General features: G+C 45.0%; 1 protein-coding gene across 1 annotated transcript in view; it reads left to right on the forward strand.

Annotated features, from left to right (window-relative positions):
* The window catches only part of LOC144150119 (uncharacterized), a 34,829-nt gene extending 17,924 nt beyond the window's left edge, over positions 1-16,905 (forward strand). The window contains exons 10-14 of the mRNA XM_077681942.1: positions 59-264; positions 689-821; positions 8,699-8,890; positions 9,722-9,927; positions 16,629-16,905. Coding sequence (XP_077538068.1) covers positions 59-264; positions 689-821; positions 8,699-8,890; positions 9,722-9,927; positions 16,629-16,880 — 989 coding nt within the window. The 3' untranslated portion in view covers positions 16,881-16,905. The remainder of the gene's footprint in view (positions 1-58; positions 265-688; positions 822-8,698; positions 8,891-9,721; positions 9,928-16,628) is intronic.
* The last annotated feature ends 5,182 nt before the right edge of the window (positions 16,906-22,087 follow it).

The following is a 22,087-nucleotide window of genomic DNA, read 5'->3' on the forward strand; positions in this document are numbered from 1 at the left end:
TTAAATTAGTCACGAATTGAAACAACTTGAAGCATCCCGATGTCACCCACCTTTGCAGAGTGGTGGGACATCGGGTACAACTTCGTCATCGGAGGGGACGGTCGCGTCTACGAAGGCCGTGGCTTCGGCGTGGAAGGTGCCCATACGCTAGGCCACAACACTGATAGCCTTGGCATAGCCTTCACAGGAGACTACAGGCATACGAGGCCAAGCGACAAGATGCTGGCCGCTGCACAAAGGCTAATCGAGTGCGGCGTGAGACAGGTAGGCTATAATGTACGCTGGTTGGATGGGAAGCTTAACACCTGCAAGTAGAGTTGATTATTCAAATAGCCGGTAATGCTAGTGCAAACTCAAAAATAATTTTCTATGTCAAGGTGTCAAGAATAAAGAAGCCGATAGACATCAGTATGTGGTCTTTGCCGAAGTCTATGCGCGAGAAGAAAAAAACTAACTTGTTGAAAGCATTGTAAAAGATCGTGCAATACCGTAGATGGAGACTTCATCTTGGCATGGCTATGAACCCCCCCCCCCCCCATTCGGCCAAGTGTAAGATTATATTTGTATTTACCTCCTTGACTAACCGTGTCTTTTTGACCCTGAAATAATTTGCATGTATTGGGAGTTCAGAGAGAAGAAAAAATATTTTTATTTTTAAAGATGATATTCGTCCTCGCTTTGTCGGCAGGGCTACATCAGTCCCGACTACGAGCTTCATGGTCACCGGGACGCCAGGTGTTCAGAGAGCCCAGGCACCATCCTGTACGAAATCATCAAGATGTGGCCGCACTACGCAGGGAGACTGGAGAGCTACATTTGCGGTAAGTAGCCGAAAGCGACCACCGGTAATAGTGGCCAACGTCGCGGGGCTATTTTCAATGCACTGAAAGTGCCGTGAATTGCTTCATTTATTGGTAAACCAGAAACATTTATTCTGTATGCTGCGAAATGTTCTTGAGGTGTAACTTATACCCTTCCCTTTTACATCCCTAAAAGACTGTGCCTCGGTTGTAATTGACACACGCATATCATGGTGTATTGGGTCTCATGCTTGAGAGTCGAAAATGAGTGGATACATCAGATTCTACGGCTTCGTACTAGCAAATATAGGTATTTCTCTTCTAACAAGCCTGTTTTTGGATCTTTGCGTTTTTCATTCGTATGTTCCGCACATCAGCCTCATATTCCGCATTCTTAAGTGCCATAAAAACGTACGTGCTTGAGCTTGAACGCATGAATCTCTCCTGCTTCCACCGAACTCTATTACACCTAACAGTACAAAGAAGGAGAACATCTTCTGTAAGGTGCATGTAGGAGTGGAATACTCGTTGTTAAACTACCAAATAAATATCCTTAAGAGATGGCGACCTTCAAACGCTGTCTGAACGTAATTCTGGCATCATCCTTAAACCAGAAGTCGTAAACTGATGCCATCTCATCTCGCGCTAATTTATTGATACATTGCGTTAAAGGAAATTCTTGCCAAGCTCCTTTTTCCCCAAATATGATCCTGTGAAGACTCATAACTTAAAGGTATGGTACTGATTTGAATTTTGTTTCGCAACTGAAAGTTGCGAGGACGTAGCAGGGAAAACTACGAAACAACTGCACAAGTCCTGGACTACTTTTTACACTGTACAGGTCAAAGGTAGTAAGGATAGAATGGCAAAAAACCTTATTTGCTACGTAAAAGTACGAACAGTTTATACACCATTTTCCTTGCTAGAGGTGGGCGCCGCCATTTGCTTTTTCTGACCGGACGCTAGCGCCGTCTATGAAGCGACCGCCGAAACCTCCGCGCTGGGCTGTTAAGTGCTCCGTTCTTTCCGTGCGTCTGCTCGGTACCCGTGCATTACCGAGTGAACCGTAGTGGTTTGGCGTTAAGTTAGCGGTCGCAGTGCTTGTGTGTGTGTGTTCTGTTTAGTTTTCATCATCTGCGGACGGATTTTAGGTCCTAATTTGCTGCCAGAGCGGAAAATGCCGACCCCGGCTGTTGCGAGCAGCAGTAGCACTGGTGGTGGTGGTGCCGGTGGTGCTCCGCAGTTCCGCGATGCAAACGTACCGCTATGGCACCGACTGACACAGAAATACATGTTTTCAATGTCACCGTGCTTGTTATGTTCACCGATTAGTCATGTTTACGGAGGCGCGGACGTCGAATGCGGTGCGCGCACCGCATATGTGGGTCACGGTGATCCGTGCTCGCGATGGACTTTCGACGAGGCGATTGCTACGCTGTTGACATTGCAATAAAACATAATCTTTCTTAACTAGACTTATGACGGCTACTGACGAAACAAAATTACCTGGTCGGAAAAATAACACGACCTCACAACCAGTCAAATTACTATTCGAAGGTTGAGAAGGGTCGACGTTCGGGCGAGTTAATATTGGTTGATCATGATCGTGATCATGATTGACCTAACTCTGCGCAGCGCATGTGGCCTGTCGCTCGGAGCCCACTTTTGTGAAACCGCTGCTTGCACCACAAATGCTTTACGCGACCAGCAGTAACTGTTTTGTAATCGTAATACTTTAGATTCCGTGACAACGCTAAAGGATTAGAAGCTTTTCCTTTGACCGCGTTGTGAACAGGGTGAGCTATTTTCCAAATGTAGCGTTCAAGCGTATCTCGAGCTGCGTTTCCACATTGGGCTGCCTGCTTATCCTGCTATCGACCAGCAGTGTGCGATGGAGAAAGTTATCCTTTCATATCGTTTGGCAGTGTAATGCGTTGGCCTAAAAAAAAAGTAAACAAAACGCGGTGATTTTAAAGGTTAGATTAGATGAAAAGGGGATTGTTTAATGCCAATCGGCTGTAATGACTAAACAATATATGGTATTTTAAATTGACTACAAGGAACCAGAAATTATTGTAATGTTCTATTATATCGGCTCCACTATATGTTCCACTACGGCGCGCCTCATCACCCATGAAGCGTCTGGGCTTTAAACACCATAATGAATCAATTAATCAATCAACCAATCAAACAATGCTGTATTGTAAAGGATAAAGTTGCTTCTAACATTTCTGGGGGTTCCGTTCCCTGTCGTAGCTTTGCGTGTGATAAATGGGTTTCGCTCCGTCTGCTTGCCGTCCAAGTGCACCCAACAAACCCTGGAGTTGGTCGTTGGTACAAAGTCGTTGCGATTTATCAACGGCATCCACCGATATCTCAACTCGGTGTGCGTTGGGAAGCGATGCAGCAAAAACACGCCGCAACCGCATTGCATTTTCTCCAGGCAGTGTCGTGCCCATGCGTGCTGTCAGCGACTGTTTCTCCCTTTCTCTGGTTGTTCAATAGCCCACCACCGCGCAGTGCTGACCAAGCGACGTTTGCGCCTTGAATGGCATCGCAGCATTGGCTAAAACAGTTGAAAGTTCCGCAAAAACTAAGCACACGGTGCGAAATACTCCTGAACTACGCAGCGGAGCACACCGCGCCGAGCGATGTTAACAGCCCAGCGCGCACAGGCAACGCTGGTCGGCCGCCGAGAGAACTGGTTTGAGAGTATTTTCCTCCTTTCCCGGCTGCTTATGGAAAATGGTGTATAAAAGCACAGAAATGTATCTATGTTGGAGGTTCAGCATGCTATTTTGATGTTTGTTAACATGCTCGGCGTGTAACAATGACTCCGTTCGTTTTGTTTAGTCTATCTATCGGAGTACAGCCACTATTCTATTAACCAAATCTAGGTTATCATGACCTTTTGGGTCCCTTTTGCCTCATCAACTATCTTTTCTGTCTGATTGTTCTACAAATTGCATATCTTCCACTGGGCAGTTTTCTCGTATCACTGCCATTCCATGCGTCGTCCAGTTTTCATCACAGGCATAATTTTAAATCGTTCCTCGCCAGTTATCAGCCTATTTTCTCACTCGTTCATACCAAATGCATGAAACTATTGGAAGAATCATACCTATGCTTTATTACCATAAATACTACGCTCTCCATCCACGTTTCTCGCACACGCTCATAGTTCTGAATCACCAATCACAGTTAATTTCCCGTGTTTTTTTTTTGTTTTTGCTTGGACACATTAAATTTTGATTTTTTTTTCTTTTTTTCTTTTTTCTTTATTTATATTTCTTCAATAGTGTACATGTCTAACAGGAGGCCAGGGATAAAGGCGTAAACCGCCTGACGGGGTCCCGGCCCCCTTTCCACGTTAATACACCAATTCACATGAATACATTAATGAATACATTAAACCGTTCTATCAGAGTCACTCGAAGCATAAGTTACGTTTAGTGTTTGTATTCAAGGTTAAAATGGGGCCGTTGATTTTCTGTGTGCGTGCGTGCGCGCGTGCGTGCGTGCGTGTGTGCGTGTGCGTGTGTGCGTGCGTGTGCGTGTGTGTGTGTGTGTGTGTGTGTGTGTGTGTGTGTGTGTGTGTGTGTGTGTGTGTGTGTGTGTGTGTGTGTGTGTGTGTGTGTGTGTGTGTGTGTGTGTGTGTGTGTGTGTGTGTGTGTGTGTGTGTGTGTGTGTGTGTGTGTGTGTGTGTGTGTGTGTGTGTGTGTGTGTGTGTGTGTGTGTGTGTGTGTGTGTGTGTGTGTGTGTGTGTGTGTGTGTGTGTGTGTGTGTGTGTGTGTGTGTGTGTGTGTGTGTGTGTGTGTGTGTGTGTGTGTGTGTGTGTGTGTGTGTGTGTGTGTGTGTGTGTGTGTGTGTGTGTGTGTGTGTGTGTGTGTGTGTGTGTGTGTGTGTGTGTGTGTGTGTGTGTGTGTGTGTGTGTGTGTGTGTGTGTGTGTGTGTGTGTGTGTGTGTGTGTGTGTGTGTGTGTGTGTGTGTGTGTGTGTGTGTGTGTGTGTGTGTGTGTGTGTGTGTGTGTGTGTGTGTGTGTGTGTGTGTGTGTGTGTGTGTGTGTGTGTGTGTGTGTGTGTGTGTGTGTGTGTGTGTGTGTGTGTGTGTGTGTGTGTGTGTGTGTGTGTGTGTGTGTGTGTGTGTGTGTGTGTGTGTGTGTGTGTGTGTGTGTGTGTGTGTGTGTGTGTGTGTGTGTGTGTGTGTGTGTGTGTGTGTGTGTGTGTGTGTGTGTGTGTGTGTGTGTGTGTGTGTGTGTGTGTGTGTGTGTGTGTGTGTGTGTGTGTGTGTGTGTGTGTGTGTGTGTGTGTGTGTGTGTGTGTGTGTGTGTGTGTGTGTGTGTGTGTGTGTGTGTGTGTGTGTGTGTGTGTGTGTGTGTGTGTGTGTGTGTGTGTGTGTGTGTGTGTGTGTGTGTGTGTGTGTGTGTGTGTGTGTGTGTGTGTGTGTGTGTGTGTGTGTGTGTGTGTGTGTGTGTGTGTGTGTGTGTGTGTGTGTGTGTGTGTGTGTGTGTGTGTGTGTGTGTGTGTGTGTGTGTGTGTGTGTGTGTGTGTGTGTGTGTGTGTGTGTGTGTGTGTGTGTGTGTGTGTGTGTGTGTGTGTGTGTGTGTGTGTGTGTGTGTGTGTGTGTGTGTGTGTGTGTGTGTGTGTGTGTGTGTGTGTGTGTGTGTGTGTGTGTGTGTGTGTGTGTGTGTGTGTGTGTGTGTGTGTGTGTGTGTGTGTGTGTGTGTGTGTGTGTGTGTGTGTGTGTGTGTGTGTGTGTGTGTGTGTGTGTGTGTGTGTGTGTGTGTGTGTGTGTGTGTGTGTGTGTGTGTGTGTGTGTGTGTGTGTGTGTGTGTGTGTGTGTGTGTGTGTGTGTGTGTGTGTGTGTGTGTGTGTGTGTGTGTGTGTGTGTGTGTGTGTGTGTGTGTGTGTGTGTGTGTGTGTGTGTGTGTGTGTGTGTGTGTGTGTGTGTGTGTGTGTGTGTGTGTGTGTGTGTGTGTGTGTGTGTGTGTGTGTGTGTGTGTGTGTGTGTGTGTGTGTGTGTGTGTGTGTGTGTGTGTGTGTGTGTGTGTGTGTGTGTGTGTGTGTGTGTGTGTGTGTGTGTGTGTGTGTGTGTGTGTGTGTGTGTGTGTGTGTGTGTGTGTGTGTGTGTGTGTGTGTGTGTGTGTGTGTGTGTGTGTGTGTGTGTGTGTGTGTGTGTGTGTGTGTGTGTGTGTGTGTGTGTGTGTGTGTGTGTGTGTGTGTGTGTGTGTGTGTGTGTGTGTGTGTGTGTGTGTGTGTGTGTGTGTGTGTGTGTGTGTGTGTGTGTGTGTGTGTGTGTGTGTGTGTGTGTGTGTGTGTGTGTGTGTGTGTGTGTGTGTGTGTGTGTGTGTGTGTGTGTGTGTGTGTGTGTGTGTGTGTGTGTGTGTGTGTGTGTGTGTGTGTGTGTGTGTGTGTGTGTGTGTGTGTGTGTGTGTGTGTGTGTGTGTGTGTGTGTGTGTGTGTGTGTGTGTGTGTGTGTGTGTGTGTGTGTGTGTGTGTGTGTGTGTGTGTGTGTGTGTGTGTGTGTGTGTGTGTGTGTGTGTGTGTGTGTGTGTGTGTGTGTGTGTGTGTGTGTGTGTGTGTGTGTGTGTGTGTGTGTGTGTGTGTGTGTGTGTGTGTGTGTGTGTGTGTGTGTGTGTGTGTGTGTGTGTGTGTGTGTGTGTGTGTGTGTGTGTGTGTGTGTGTGTGTGTGTGTGTGTGTGTGTGTGTGTGTGTGTGTGTGTGTGTGTGTGTGTGTGTGAGCTCCTCTATGCGCGCTAGTGTATTTTGTTTCAGTTACTGCGTATCATGCTACACTATTCGCAACGCATTTTACGTAGACATTTTTGAAACTTGACCTGTATTTTGCTGCATTCGCCCCGTTATTTTTTGTAATGTATTAATCAAGATCAGTGCATTGCGGTCACTGCTGAACAGGTTTATGTAATACTAATTTGTTTATTTATAATTATTATTTATTATTTAGGTACCGCAAGTCCCACGAAGGTAACCACATAAAAGGGATTAAAAAGGAAGAAATTTCGATACAGAACAAACAGTGTATTGCCATACAAGAGGAACAAATAATAGAAATTATACATGTATAACATTTACAAGACAATTTAAACGTTCTGATAGCTGCTATGCGTAATGAGAAAGGGGACTAACAAAATACTTTACATGGTTCCGGCAATGATAAAACTCGAATATTCATCCATTGAATTTAGCATTGTATAATCATGGTCTATCAGTACACGCAAGAAACCTTTTTTGAACCAACGATATCGTTGTTTGAAAGAAGGTACGTTAATTTAAATGACGACGTGTTTGGGCCACATGTAATATTCTGTTCAATGCTGGGTTATATGAACAGCGATGCTGTTCATATAAGAGGCTTCCATGGGACGAGGCGTGCTAATGCGGGCGCAGCGATGTAGAGAGGGCATAGACACATAGCAAGCGCGAAGCACACGTGCAGCAAGTTAAAGGAATGGGTGAACGAAATGTTTATGTACACAGAGCTTTTCTAAAGGAATTAGGTAATCTGGTGGCAGTGTTTTGTACTTGTCAACATTATGGAGCAAACAGAAAACATTAGGCGTATTTCAGGCAAGACATCAATAAATCAGTGACATTTGCATTGTTATTTTAATTAAAATACAACGGCGCTTCGTTTTTTTTTATAGCAAATGAAAAATACGCCTTGAAAAATGTTGTGACCCCAACCCAAAAAGTGCTCGTGGGGCCCCCTGGTGGCAGTTTTCCACGTTCGAAAGTAAGAGAATATTCCAATAGATGGCGCGAGCACTGGAACATTGTAAAATTGAATTGGCGCAAACGGAAATTGGTCTGGTAGCTTTGAGAAGCTCTGTAAAGCTGATCATTACGATTAGAGAACGCCAGGCAACTTAGCCGGTAACATCAGCGTTGGTGATGTGAGTGAAGCTGGGGATAATTTTTTGTCCTTGCGGAAATTGGCTGAACTGAACGTAGTTGTAAACGACAAATTTCGATATAATTACTTGACTGTGTGGTACAATAGCACTGTGAGGGAATACAGGCTCCTTACGATTACCACCGTTACGGACGGGAGAATGATGAGACTGGACACCGGAAAATGAAAAAAAAAGTGAAAATAGGCTGACTTAATTTTATGAGGTCGGGAGAAGGAACAAGCAAGCGGAGATGGACGGCGAAGGAAAAAAAATATACAGGCCCGCTATATAATAACGAAACCTAAACTGTTCAACGAACACGAGTTAGTTCTAACGGAAGTCAAGTTGGAAAAACGTGCTCGCAGGTAGGAGGAGCTGTTCTGGAGGGTGCAAGATGGCTGGAACTTAGCTAGGCGGAACATTCTGGACTGTTCTCGGGTGGTGGGGCGCGGGACCGTGATGTCGCGCCCCTGGCCGTTGTCTTGTAGGGCATCGCAGGGGAACCACGGTCGCGCATCCGGTAGTGGAACAGCGACGTCTGGTCGGCAGGCTGCCCTCTTGCTTTGTCCGCACCACCGCAGGGCAAGGCCAGAACACCCCGTCTGTTTTCCCGGCCGGAATCCTCCTCCTCCATTCCTCTTGTTCATCTTTTTCGTGGCGCATTGCCCCAACATGGACATTGACCGTCATGTTTGGGGAAATTATTTAAAAACAGAAAGTTGCTGGTACTTCATCACAACCACATTGGTGAACATTCTCTGCATACGTTGTCGCCGGTGGTGAAACCAGATTAGCTATTTAAGCACACTGCTGGTTGCGCCAATATTTGTCATGTCTGTATTCCTGTGACATATGCCCGAAATTATTCTCGTACGGCAAGTGCTGCATAAAACGAAAACATTTTTTTTTGCATTGGGCTTTGCTCTAAGAGCGCCCGTCTGGAGGGAGGCGTCTTTTCTAATCGTTTGACATTTACCACCGGCAGAAAAACCCTGCATCCGAATCGTGTCCCGCAGACAGTGGGGCGCTCGGCCATGGCGTGAACGGAAACTCGTGCACCCCAGCAGACCCGTGGAGCGCATCTTCATTGCGCATACCGTGGGCCGCAACTGCTATGACATTCCAACGTGCGCGGCTCGGATGAAGAGTTACCAGGACTACCACATGGACGGGCACAGTGAGTATGGCTGAGAGTGTGTTACACTGTCAGTGTGACTAGTGTCACGGGTTTGAACCGGTATGGTATCCAAATAGACAGTCATCTGGCAGAAAAAAAAACATACATCGACCCCAACCTTAAATACGTGAACGTACCCGTGAACGCGTACGGCATCGGACAAATATTTATCATATGTAAGATGAGCGTACTGTGCACGGAAGTGCTGTAGTGAACGCAAAAAAGCTCAGGCTTCTGTGCTTTTAGCTTACTCAGTCGGAAGTAGTAGTTACCATAACATGCACTCGTTTACTTTCTCTGAAAAAGGTGACCAGCTAAATTCACCTTAATGAAATGATCTGTGAACAAATTTTATTTCTCTAAATGTCATATTCGTTGGCCCAATCGCTGAGTTCTGCTTTCTTTCTCCGTTCTCATCAAGGGGTGCCACTACTTAGTTACATGTCCAAACCTTCTCAAAGCGCAACACTGAAAACGGGACACAAACGAAAGAACCACAGGACGAACCACAGAATGAAGCGCTCGTCCTGTGGTTCATTCGTTTGTGTCCCGCTTTCAGTGTTGCGCTTTCTGAAGGTTTCGCCATGAAATTCACTAACTAGCCCAACTCGCCATTCTACCTTGTTACGTTAGTGTTCTTTCGTAAGCTGCAATCTTTTGGTCTTGTTGCCAGTTACAACCCTAATGTTCCGAACACGTATATCAGTGGTTGCCAAGCTTGATCAAACACTGAGTTGCTCCCTAAAGCTGTGTGCCTCCTGATGTTACTTGCTCGCACTTCACCCTGAATTGAAACAGCGTCAAGCATTCCGATGTCAACCACCGTTGCAGAGTGGGCGGACATTGGGTACAACTTCGTGGTCGGCGGTGACGGTCGTGTCTACGAAGGACGTGGTTTCGGCGTGGAAGGCACCCACACGCTAGGCCACAACAGCGGCAGCATTGGCATAGCCTTAACAGGGGATTACAGGAACGCGACACCAAGCGACAAGATGCTGGACGCTTTACAAAGGCTCATCGATTGCGGCGTGAAGCAGGTAAGCCTTATGTCGCTGCACTTGATGGGAGTATTGATACGCGAAAGCAAGGTGAGCAGGGTTTATCTCTAGCCGATTTCACTCGAATTTAATCAAGAGGCATTCTAGAGAGAAGAAACGGTTGTGTTAGCGGAACGGGTCTGCGCATCAAACTTGGCCAGGCCAATCATCACCTATTTTAGACTGGTTGTTGTTTATCGCAGCCGCTGTGATGACCTTTCGCTGTGCTATCGATATAATTCTGGCGTCCGTTCTGCGTTGTCAACGCAAGCGTGACAAAAAACTGAGGTATTTCGCCCCATCCTCCTTTTACGATTAACGGTGTCCCTTTCCATGCACCGTTTTACCACCCCACTACCACCACGCAAACTCTTAAAGGCGGAGCGGAAACGCAAGGTAAGCGTCTTTATTACAACAACGAATTGCATCTTCAAAGAACGCGTTAAACATATTGTTTTGGTGCCCCCAAGGGTGTTAAACGAGCGGTATGCGCTGGAGAACAAACCGGACTGTCACGCATCTTAGTTCGAAACAGAAGAAAAGTTAGGCATGATTTGCGTTACTTTTGCAAAACATTCAGTGCCTTTCCACTCTGTGAAGAAGGATGGCCAGCAAAGCTGTGGTGCCGAGCCTGGACGTGAGCGATAATATTCGGGAGGCGAAATATGGGGGGTGTCCGTTTATTTCCTGTAGCAGCCCATGTATTGATAGCAGACGCGAATTCCACAACATTTAAAACTTCACTGTGAAATCTGCAATTTTGAAAAATAAATGAAACTCGGCGTACTGTCAGAGTCGTCTTAGCGGCTGGTTGTCATATAATTTGTTCTGGAATAATTGCAATAAAACAAGAGTTAGAGCCACGTTCTATAATCGTACTCCCTCCTTAGATGGACCTGTTTCACTGTGCAACACTCAATGCCATTTTACAAAGACCGAGCTTCAAACGATCTCGAAAAAGTCGGCTTCACCTCTAGACACAAATACATGAAGGCCCTAGGTCATTTTCCTTATTTTTATCAGTTTTTACATACGTTGAAAATGTGGCGCAGTTTTACGATCCCGGGTATTTGAATGCACGCCGCAACGTGGCGCTACACACAGGCCAGCACACTAGTGAGATACGCGAGGCACTCTTCATTCATAGCAGAGGGTCGTCATAAGCGCACCGTCCGTGGCCCTGCTCGATAAAGAGATAGCTTTTTTGGAGAAACATCAGAGGTTCATGTTTCACCTAAAGACCGCGTCCGTGTTAGATGCGCGCTTTCACAGCCTGCTTGAACTGTTTTTCGCGTGCCGGAATGCGCACAGAGATAACTATGCTGGTTTTCCTCCCCCATAAATATTCTTTCTTTCAAGAATAACCATTTATTAGTCAGAGCCCATGTTTGTCTCTCTTCACTTTCTGCGGTTTGTTCTATCTATGCTGCCTGTTGCCTACCGGCGTCGTAGCCGTCTTACTGCTTGTGTAACACACCAACCCAATCCGCTCGACTAGTAAGTTCAACGGACAGGTCCCACTGGGCCGCCTGACGTCCGGCAGCACAATGGGCATGTCATAAGTAAGGGCATGAATTCTAGAGCTGCTGTGCACCCCCCCCCCCTTCCCTCCACTCTTAAACCCTGCACGCATAAACCGGAAAGCAGTGACGTGCAGGCGCTTAGAGGTGAAAGACACCGCATAAAACGTCGCTCTGAAAGCCCTTTAAACTGAGAGAGTAATATTAATATTAGCTCCCGTTGGCATTCCAAGCGGGCCAGTTGCTGCTCAAGTGGTAGGGGATCGTAGCTACTCGACGAGTTGAAACTTAAGGCGGAAACAGTGGCGGCAGCGACTTTTTGTTGTTTTCGTGCCCATTCGCGTTTCTGCCCGAGTTGAACTTCCTCTTCTTCCTCCAAGCGAACTACATATGCATCCGTCCCATAGAGAGTTAAAACCTGGAAAGCCTCGAGCTTTATTCTAGCGGACCAACACGTGGCTGTCAGGTTCGCATCCCCCTTCAGGAATCTTACTGACGTGCTACACACCAATCCAGACCCAAAGCTCTCGATTATGTAGCACAGCTAACAGGGTGCATTGAGCAACCAAACTTCCATGTTTAATAATCCCCCCAGAACAACGGATATGCCATCCGTAGCGGCATGAAGCCGAGCTTGGCGTTCACGTCACTCTCCCTACACCGGTGCCCAACCCGGCCACGCATAAACCGACAACCATTGATGGGCGCATACTTAGGAAATACACCGGTGAAAATGTCGCTTGGAAAACGTTTCAAGCTTAAGGAGCATTATATAACTTGCAAGAGCGGAAGTTTGGGCGAGTTGGTAATACATTGCATTGGAGGGAAGCGCGAATTAACACGAGGACAGAGAAGAGAACAACAACATAGACACGACGAAGCGCGAAGCGAAGTATAATGGGCTCACGCCGGCGTTCCAACCGACCAAGTTGTTCTTCAACCGGAAGGATTCCCAGCTACTGTGCGATGTGGAATTTTAGCGGCAACAACGGTGGCGGCTTTCGGTCATTTTTATGCTCATTCGCGCACATGTTAATTCTCTGCAATCATTTGATCACTGCGCTACCGCCGTTGTCAGCTGAATGCGCAACGTGTGAAAGGTGCATCGTTGGTGGCCAGGGAAATAACAGTCGTGAAAGAGGTGGCGTGGAAAGCCGCAGAGCGGCGCCCCGTAAACAGGCTTCACCAGAATGAAAATTGGGGGGTTATATATATACTGCTTCGTAGCAAAAAGATGCACGGGTATTCAAAATAACCCAGAATAGTGCAACTGGTATTTTAGGTTTTCTTGCCATTCAAGTCCACTATCGTGACGTATTTCCAGTTGCGTGTGCCACTCCCAATGCCTCAAAGCAGCATTTGATGCATAACATTTATTACTGTAGTTGAGAACGCAGGGAAAACGCCCTTCATACAGCTGTGCAGGTACCATATCATTTGACACGTAAATTTTTTTGTCACTCACGAGTCATGCGCGTCTAAAATATAGTGTGAGCCCAGTTTTATTAGTAAGGAGTTTCCAACACGCAAAAACCACATTATCCGGGGTGGCGACAACTGTGTAAACTGACTGTAAACTTCACTTCGCAAAAAATAAAGTCAACATGTTTCAGTTTTGTGATGAACACTCCATTGGCGGATGTCCTGTGTTTGCTTTTCTGAAACCCCCTCGAGGTGTAAGATACACTTTTAAAGACGATAGTCTTTCTTGGGCTCCTTAAACCCAGAAATTTTGGTCTGTCTGTATGTCTGTCTGTCCGTCTGTCTGTCTGTGACTCGATTCATCCACCCGGCCAAAGCAAAAGAATGCTTGCGCAATAGTCTTATATAGTCACAGCTAAATCTACCTGTCTTGGTCCGGTGTAATGTTCATACTTGTCAACATTGTTGAAGAAGAACAAGACATTACGCAAATATGAGACAACAAATCAATACAGAAGTGATATTTGCAGTGTTCCTTTATAAAAATTCAAACATGCGTGACTTTTGCGATATTAAATACTTCATCAACTGCAGAAAAAGAATTCACTCCGCCGTCGCCTGCTGTCGCCAGCGCCACTATAGCTTCTGGCGCCATTTTAAGAAATCAACCGGCAACAGTTACGCAAGGTTCCACTAGATAGTTTCCACTTTCTGCTTGCAACGCACGTGGAGTAGGGAAACGCGGTTCTATAAACGTTGAAGTAGGGTGCCTCGATTAACGCGCATCTTCGCCGTACGGCAGCGTTCGCATCGACACACCCGGTTTGGAGCAGTGGAACGCGGGAAATTTAAAATGATTTAAGCAAACCTTTGGTGTCTTTACCTTGGGAGGAGCGCGACGCAAGAGGAACAAGAGGTGAGCGGTAAAGCGAAGGGAGGCATTTACTTGGCAAAAGTCGATAAAGACTATCGTCTTTTGACGACATTTGCAACGAAAGAAGCAGATACGCGGCCAATTTTTAGGTGTGGACACAGCAGCCTAAAAATGTGTAAAATAGAGTGGGTGACGCCGTGGCGCCGCGCGTAGACCTTAAGGCCCCTAGTAGACCTTTGATTGAAAGGACATCTTGTGGCAGCGTCCAACGACTGCGAACCGCCGAAGCAAGGTGGTTCGCAGGCACCTGCGGCATGCGTGTACAACAACGTTGTTTTTTGTGAGTACAACGTGATATTAAAGCGTAATTTATTCATTGTTTAAACAGCTGCGACAGCGTCCTAAATTCATTTCGACATGCGCGCAGCTCTTTTGAACATTGGACCCCGACAGTAACTTTGTCAACATTGCTTTGTCTCGGCTGCTAAGTGCAACGACATCTACGACGTAGAAATATCAGCGTACTCGCCGCTAGTTTAATCCATTCCAGAAACTGGGCTACTTTCCTTGTATGTCGGGATGTTCTTCCGGCAGCGGACGCTTTGTTTTTGCCGCTGCTTGGACACAGTAGCTGGGGGGCTGTAACCAGCGATAAAATCGACGGCAGTGCATCGTTTGCGAGCGCGCACCTCTCGGACATTCAGTTGTACTTCCCCTCCAAGCTCCTGAAAGTACGCTTTCGCGCAACGCTCACTCAGAGAAATGCTGGCTGCAAGTAGCATCATTTTCAGCCGGGGACGGCTGCATAGCACGCATTCATCCGTTTAGGATCACAGGGAAGAAAAAGTAATGTCACGTATTCTTGTCAGTCGTTACAATTTGCACTCAGTAAGGCATTTGTGCCGCCTGATTGTTTTCCTTGCTCAAGCATAAAATATCACTTGCGTGAGTGCTCAACGGCTACCGCGGCACATATTTCCTTTGATTTAGTGTTTTATAGCTTCTTTTGACTGTTACAGATTCAAAAGACATGCCTAAATTACGTAAAAACACTGGGGCGAGCGCAAAGGCTCTCGCACGGAAGCCGCGGCGAGCAGACAACGAGCAGACGATCGGTTACGGAAGCCGCCGAGAAGGCCCGACAAGTAGCCGAAAAGATACCAACACCTCCGAGAGACCGGCACGCGGGCAGCTTCTTTTCTCTTCCGCCGGGTGGCGCTGCCGCCAACGGTCTCAGAGGCATCAGTTTCGCGACTTAATTAAAACGACGAGTACATGTTTGTTTTGCAAGCTGAGTCGTCACGTAATAATATATCTTGCACCGTACCCCTTCTCGTTGTTTCATTAGTTTCCCCTCGCTCAAGGTTTTGCTGAAGACAAATTTAAGTGAGTTGTAAACATACGCTATTTCCCTTCCGAAACTCCAATGGTTAACCCACGATCAGAGTTTTTTCATCCGTATTACAAGTATTTGAACAGTAAGAGGGTGTTCGAAATATGTTTTCTTCTCACCTACCTCTCTGACGGTGTGCCCGTCTGCCGGTATGATGCAAAGCTTCATGTCGGAATTGATCTGATAGCATTGTAATCCGGCCCAGCTTGTGCGCTAATCAACTAAACGTCGATGTGAACCGACAAATATTTGAAAATAAAAATTTTGAAGGCTGAGATTGTGTGCAGACATATTGCATGACATGGTACCCAAATCGTAATTGGTGCAGCGACTGCGAATAGCGCATGCCGTTTTTCCCTCATTCCTCATCACTGAGGAACGAACCACGGTCGGCCTTCCATAAATTGAATATTATTATTCAGTTTATCGAATTATTATAATAAACATTATTGCATTATTATCGATATTATTGAACACAACAAAATCAATAATAATTGAATTAAAATATACAATTCCACCGCAAACAGGCTTCACAGAATTTCCCTTTAGGGATCTTTAGACTTGAGGCGAACGTAAGAAGACGCTGAACTTGAAAGAATAAGCATATAGTTGTTTCCGAACGAACGGACAACTGCTGCAAAAGAGTAATCGGTGAGCACTCACCTGTGGAAGTTATTCACCGTTTTCGGTGTGTCTGGTGCTTTTACATTGCAAATGCTGCTAAAAGAAAGGTGAAGATCGATGCAGTCTTTAACGTGACCAGGTAATCCATAAGCGGCAGTACCTAGGCGCCTTCGCAGCCTATCGCCTGCAGGTTAATTTTTTGCGGAATTTTAATGCATGTCGTTTTTAAAAATGGTTGAAGATCGTTGCAGTTTAAAATTGCAGTTTAAAGAGCAATTTGCAGTTTAAATAGCAAGTCTAAAATTTTTTTTGTAACTATCTAGCACGAAAAGTATCCTAGAAGTGTCAAACGTCCTCGCACCGTTATTGTCGTGTCCTACAAGACGTTATCACTTTCACAATTTAATCCTGCATTTGCCCATACTAACAATTTCCAACACTTGTTTTCTTTCTCCCGCAATAACAGATTGGAACAAACTGCCACATCAGCTATTTGAATTTATAAACGTATTAAAATGTATTGAGAATTTTTGGGAAGTGTGACTTTGATCTGGTGTCTTTGTGTGTTGCATGTGCGAATGTTATTTTCCCACGCCTGTAATATTTCGTATTAGGTCACGTGTCTTTGCTTTGAAACACTTGCACTCCTGCTTGTGTCGTTTTCTTGACCTGCCGCGTCTTATGAATAAATATATAATATTGAGGTTTACTTTCTGAAAGTCATGAAAGTCTAAAGAATTTCTTTAGAATACCTAGCTGTTCAGGTGCTCGCCTCACCAATTATTGTCATCTGTTGGGAGTAGAGAGGGAGGTGAATATATTTTTTTTGTAATTTGATAACAATCTTTCTGCTCTGCTTTGTTCGTAGGGTTACATCAGTCCCAACTACCAGCTTCACGGTCACCGGGACGCCACATGCACCGAGAGCCCCGGTGCCGTCCTCTACGCAATCATCAAGACTTGGCCGCACTACGCGGGAAGACTTAAGAGTTACACTTGCGGTAACCTGCCAAGAAATGCAACAGGTTATACCGTACCCTCTCGACCTACTGAAAAGCACATGTGCTATTTTAAAATCACTCCAAAGGACCGTGCACTGACGCTTCCAATACGAAAATAAATATAATAAATATATTGAAAACTTTCCCAATTAAGCTAAAACAAAATTTTTGAAATTTAATTCCCATTCACCACTGTCTCTGTAAGGAAGTAGGCCTGGATTGTAGCATTTTACGCATAATATTGCGTATTTTTCTCCACGTCTAACAAAGAAATAAAATTGCCTGTAACTATTGAAGAAAATTTGTTACAGCATGTTGTACAGCATCCCACTAGAAAAGGAAATGTGCCCATGCAAACGGTGTGGGGTGTTCACCAACGAAGCTGTAACGGGCCACAGAATCGGACGGCGTAGACAAGCTCCTTCTCGTTCCTGCTCACGGTGTCATTGATCGTGAGCTGTCTGTTTGTCCGGAGTACGTATGACGCGGCGCCTGCCTGCCATTTGGAGGTAACGTGCGGCCTGTGCGTGCGGCCAGTGCTTGCTACTGCCACGCTGAAGCTGCTCCGCCAGCACCACCACCACCTTTATCGCTTCACCTGTGTTTTACGCAGCGGGTCGCTGCGCACACCCTTTGCTTCGAGAGACATACACACCGCCAATATCTCACCCCTTACTTCTAACTCCTCTTCAACCGGGCTTTTTGACACATGTGCATGGGATTGCGGAGGTGGGGTTTCTTGCGTACAAAAGACAGCCGGATTTTCTTTTCCCCAAGCGATATAAAACTTCACTTTAACATTCAGTTTTTGTAACCAGTAAGGACAGTTGAGTCCTTGCATTTTACATCTAGATGTTCGAACTTCCACTATAGCTTTGACATTCGTCCATGTTTGGCCACAAGGGTCCCTCCTGTTCACATCAATCTTTGCCCTCGAAACGACGAACATGGGAATACGCCACCCAAATAATAATAATCAATCAATCAATCAATCAGTCAATCAATCAATCAATTAACCAATAAATAAATAAATAAATAAATAAATAAATAAATAAATAAATAAATAAATAAATAAATAAATAAATAAATAAATAAATGTTTATTATAGTGCGCAGGAACAGCGGAAGCTCTCGTGCTTGAGCACTTAGAGGGGAAATTGCAGCACTGTACTACATTACCTATTTGCTAATAAACATTCAGTGAGCAAAAATAAACTAAAAAAATGGCAAACAATATTAGAAATAAAATAGTGCAATCGAAACGACATTACACAATCAATTTGTGCTGGCGCACAGAAAAGGTATAAGACAGCAGTGAAATACATCAACAGCTGGCAAATGAACAGTCAGTGAGCATAAAAAATAAAAAGAAACTACAACAGATGCAAAGAAGAATAAAAATACAGTAGTGTAATTTAGCCAACATTACGCAATCAATAGAAACTGTAATGTCTAATCCATTGCAAGAAGAGAGCTTACAATAAGCGTAACTATACAGAAAGGTAAGTGGAAAGAAGAAAGTCTTTACAACAACAACAACAATAATAATAATAATCAATCAATCAATCAATCAATCAACCTTTATTTTCGGTGCCTAGGAACAACCCTAGGGTCTTGGTACTGGTACACCATATACAAAACATACATAAAAACAAACTAAAATCAAGACAACACAACACCCAAAACCGTATGCATGAAAGAAACAATAAAGTAAAGATAGTTACAGTAATCTCATAAAGGAAAACAGCAAAAAAAAAGAAAAAAAGAAAAGAAAAGAAACAGGAGACCTAGCGTTGCAAGCCATGACACTCGGACAGCAAAATGTTCAAGGCACGTGAAAAACAGAAAATACTCACTGAACATGACAGAGATAAGCTATACGCATAAAAGGAATGTTTCATAACAAAATGTTCGGAAGTTTCAACTTTGAAAGAAGCTCAGCATTACAAGCACTGGCACTCAAACCTACAGAAATTCAAGCAACGCAAAACCAGGAAATGTGAAAAACAAACAAACAAGAACGTGATTTGCCTAAAATAAATACGGCACATAAATTTGCAATGACATAAAGGCACTTAAGCTACAACAGTTTTCAAGTCGTTTGAGAACAAAGAAAAAGAGCTCTGGAATATATCAAGACGATCAGAATATTCATTATATGCACATTGTATTATGCAGATGGACGAGCGTCTTCTACTTCAAGCATCCGTTCTAAAAGTTCGAAATGTTCGGAAAAGTTTGTTCGGCAAGTTGACATTGATAAGTGTAACCAAGTCGTCACACAAAATATCCCCATGAAGAAGTCTATAAAGAAAGATAATATCAGCTCGCATTCGTCGACACCGAAGGGAAGGAAGACTTTTCAGAAAACGCACGCTGCCGTTAGCGTCTTCTTGTACATGACGGAAACGGTGCCTAAAGATAGAAAGGAACTTATTTTGAACTCTTTCGATACGGTCACTATTGGACCTGCAAGTTCCATTCCAAACAACAGAGCCGTATTCGAGAAGAGGTAAGCAGAGAGCCGAATACAACTTGAAGAAAATAAGAGGACCTTTAAACTCTCTAGAATATCTGCAAACAGCACCCAGACATCGAAGAGAGCGACGGGTAATTTGTGTAACGTGGGAAGAGAAAGTCAGAGAAGAATCAAATAGTACTCCCAAGTCTCGAATTTCAGTCACCCTCGGCAATGCAGTGCTTGCAATTTTATAAGAGTATTGCAGCTGTTGAGTTTTTCTACTATAGGAGACAACTTTCGTTTTTGAGGGGTTCAAAATTAGGTCGTTTTTGGTGCACCAACGATGGAATGACGCAATATCAGCCTGAAGATAATTACAGTCATGAATATTACGCACTTCTCTAAAGATTTTCATATCATCAGCATACAACAAAAAAGAAGAATTGTGAATTACAGAAGCAACATCGTTAATGAAAATGGAGAAAAGAAGGGGACCCAGAACAGATCCCTGGGGTACACTACTGGTTGCTTTGTACCTAAATGAAGTTTGACCGTTAACACTTACATAGCAATATCGCTGCTGGAGATAGCAACGTATAAGACCCACCAAAGAAGCGTGGACATCTAACAGAATGAGCTTGGCAAGCAATAACGAGTGGTTGACTACATCAAAGGCCTTGCTCATGTCACAGTAGACCACATCAAGCTGGCTTCTACCAACGATTGCTGGGACGGCCTGCTCCATGAAGCACGCGAGGTTTGTGGAAGTTGAATGACCACGCATAAAGCCATGTTGATTAGGAATGAGGACGTGTTTAAGTGAGAAAGACAAGACCATATGAAGAGATAACTCGAATATTTTAGAGGAAGAACCAAGGAGCGAGACTGGCCTATAGTTTATGGCGTCAGTTTTTGGGCCTGACTTGAATACAGGGAATACTCGAGAGATTTTCCATGAGCGAGGGAACGTGCCAGACCGGAGACAGTTATTAAACATTGAAGTCAACACAGGAACGAATATGTTTGCATATGTTTTTAGAATGGCGGCAGGAATACCATCTGGTCCACAAGAAAGCGAGGGCTTTAGCCGCTTGATACTGGTCCGCACGATGTTCTCATCCAGTTGGAAACAACCAGAGTTACCACCCTGGTGACAAGGGGCGCTACTGTTATCACTGCCACCGCTAATTCCAAAAAAAGAAGAAAACTGACGAGCAAAGCAGTCGGCCACCTCCGCAACCTCATTGCCGTTGGAGTCTAGTAAACGAATAGATTCTTTAGTTGTACTAGATCTTGAATGAATGTACTTCCAGAAGGCTCCCGGTTGATGGGTTGCTTTAGCTTCTACTGACACCAGGTACGAAGCATGATCACGCTTGTGCAATATTTTGCATAAGGCACGTAGGCGCCGAAACTCCTGAGCGAACGGGTTCGCACCAGAGCGCTTCATCTTTCTGTGCGCACGTTCTTTGAGTTTAAGGGCATCCCGCAATTCAGAAGAAAACCAGTGTGGGAATTTGAACGTCTTTGGTAAATATTGCGGGATGTATTTCTTCATACCCAAAAGTACAATCTCAGTAAAATGGTCAACTTGTTCATTGACATCAGTTTCGTCAATGACTGTCGACCAAGGGGCAGCAGAAAAGTAATCATACAGCCCAACGTAATCTCCCCGGGCGAAAGCGTAGCGAGGTTGCGTGTTGCAGGAACTTACGGAATGGTGGAGCATTGTGGGAAGGGAACAGGAAATAGAAAGAGGAGGATGAAATCTGTCAGGTCTAACAAAAGGACAAGCAGAGTGTGACACACTAATATCATCAAAATTCGAAAAACACAGGTCCAAAATGTTTCCACTGCAGTTTTCTATGTGATTATGCTGTGCCGTGGAAGTGAAAGACGAAAAAATCTAGTAATCTATTACCCTTCTAAATAATAAACACCATCATCAGCCTGCTCAGTTCCACAGCTGGACGAAGGTGTCTCCCATTGACCTTCAACCGCTCCTGTCCTGCGCTCATCGAGTCCAGTGTTTATCCCCGAAGTTCCGTATTTCGTCCCTCAATCGTGTTATCGGCAGTCCCATTCTTCGGGAGCCATCCCTTGTAGCCACCCTTTTAACCTAATTTTCCACCGGTTGCCACTTCGTCTCACTACATGGCCAGCCCAAGTCCATTTCTTTTTTTTTTATTTGAACTATGATATGGTCAACTTTAGTTTGTTCTCTTATCCAGGTTGCTCGTTTCTTGTCCCTGGATGTTATTCCTAACATTATTAGTTCCATGACCAGTTGAGCCGACCTAAGTTTGCACTCTAGTTGTTTAGTAAGGCGCCAAGTTTCAGCTCCGTATGTCGTTACGGGCAGTATGCGCTGGTTGTAGATTTTTTGTTTTGAGTGACAGAGGTAGTTTACTCTTCATTATTGGGAGTACCTGCCCAATGCTCCCCAGCCCATACCTATTGTGTGCCGGATTTCTCTTTCGTGGTTGGGGTTCAGGACTAACCATCTGTCTGAGGTATTCATATTCTGTAGCTTACTCTAACGCTTCGGTTCCTAAGCTGGAAGAGAAATTCTTCGCCTGCTTACTCCTTATTACTTTAGATTTATTCGTATTTATTTTGAGCCCCACGGCCGTGCTTTCTGACTGTAGTTTCTCACGCATTCTTTGCATGTGTTCTGCACTCTCACTGAGCAAGACTATATCATCCCCAAACCTCAAATGGCTCAAGTATTCTCCGTTTATCCTTCATCCTGTGTTTTCTTTCTTTCTTCGACATCAAACGTGCTACACATGCCCGGGGCACAGACAAAAAGCCTCAAGTGATTGGGCTTGGCGAGGGTCTGCGCCCCTTCGTCGGCCAGTCAAGC

This window comes from Haemaphysalis longicornis, unplaced genomic scaffold (genome assembly GCF_048455015.1).
Source record: "Haemaphysalis longicornis isolate Haplotype H1 unplaced genomic scaffold, Haemaphysalis longicornis Haplotype H1 scaffold_8, whole genome shotgun sequence".
NCBI classification, from domain to species: Eukaryota; Metazoa; Arthropoda; class Arachnida; order Ixodida; family Ixodidae; genus Haemaphysalis; species Haemaphysalis longicornis.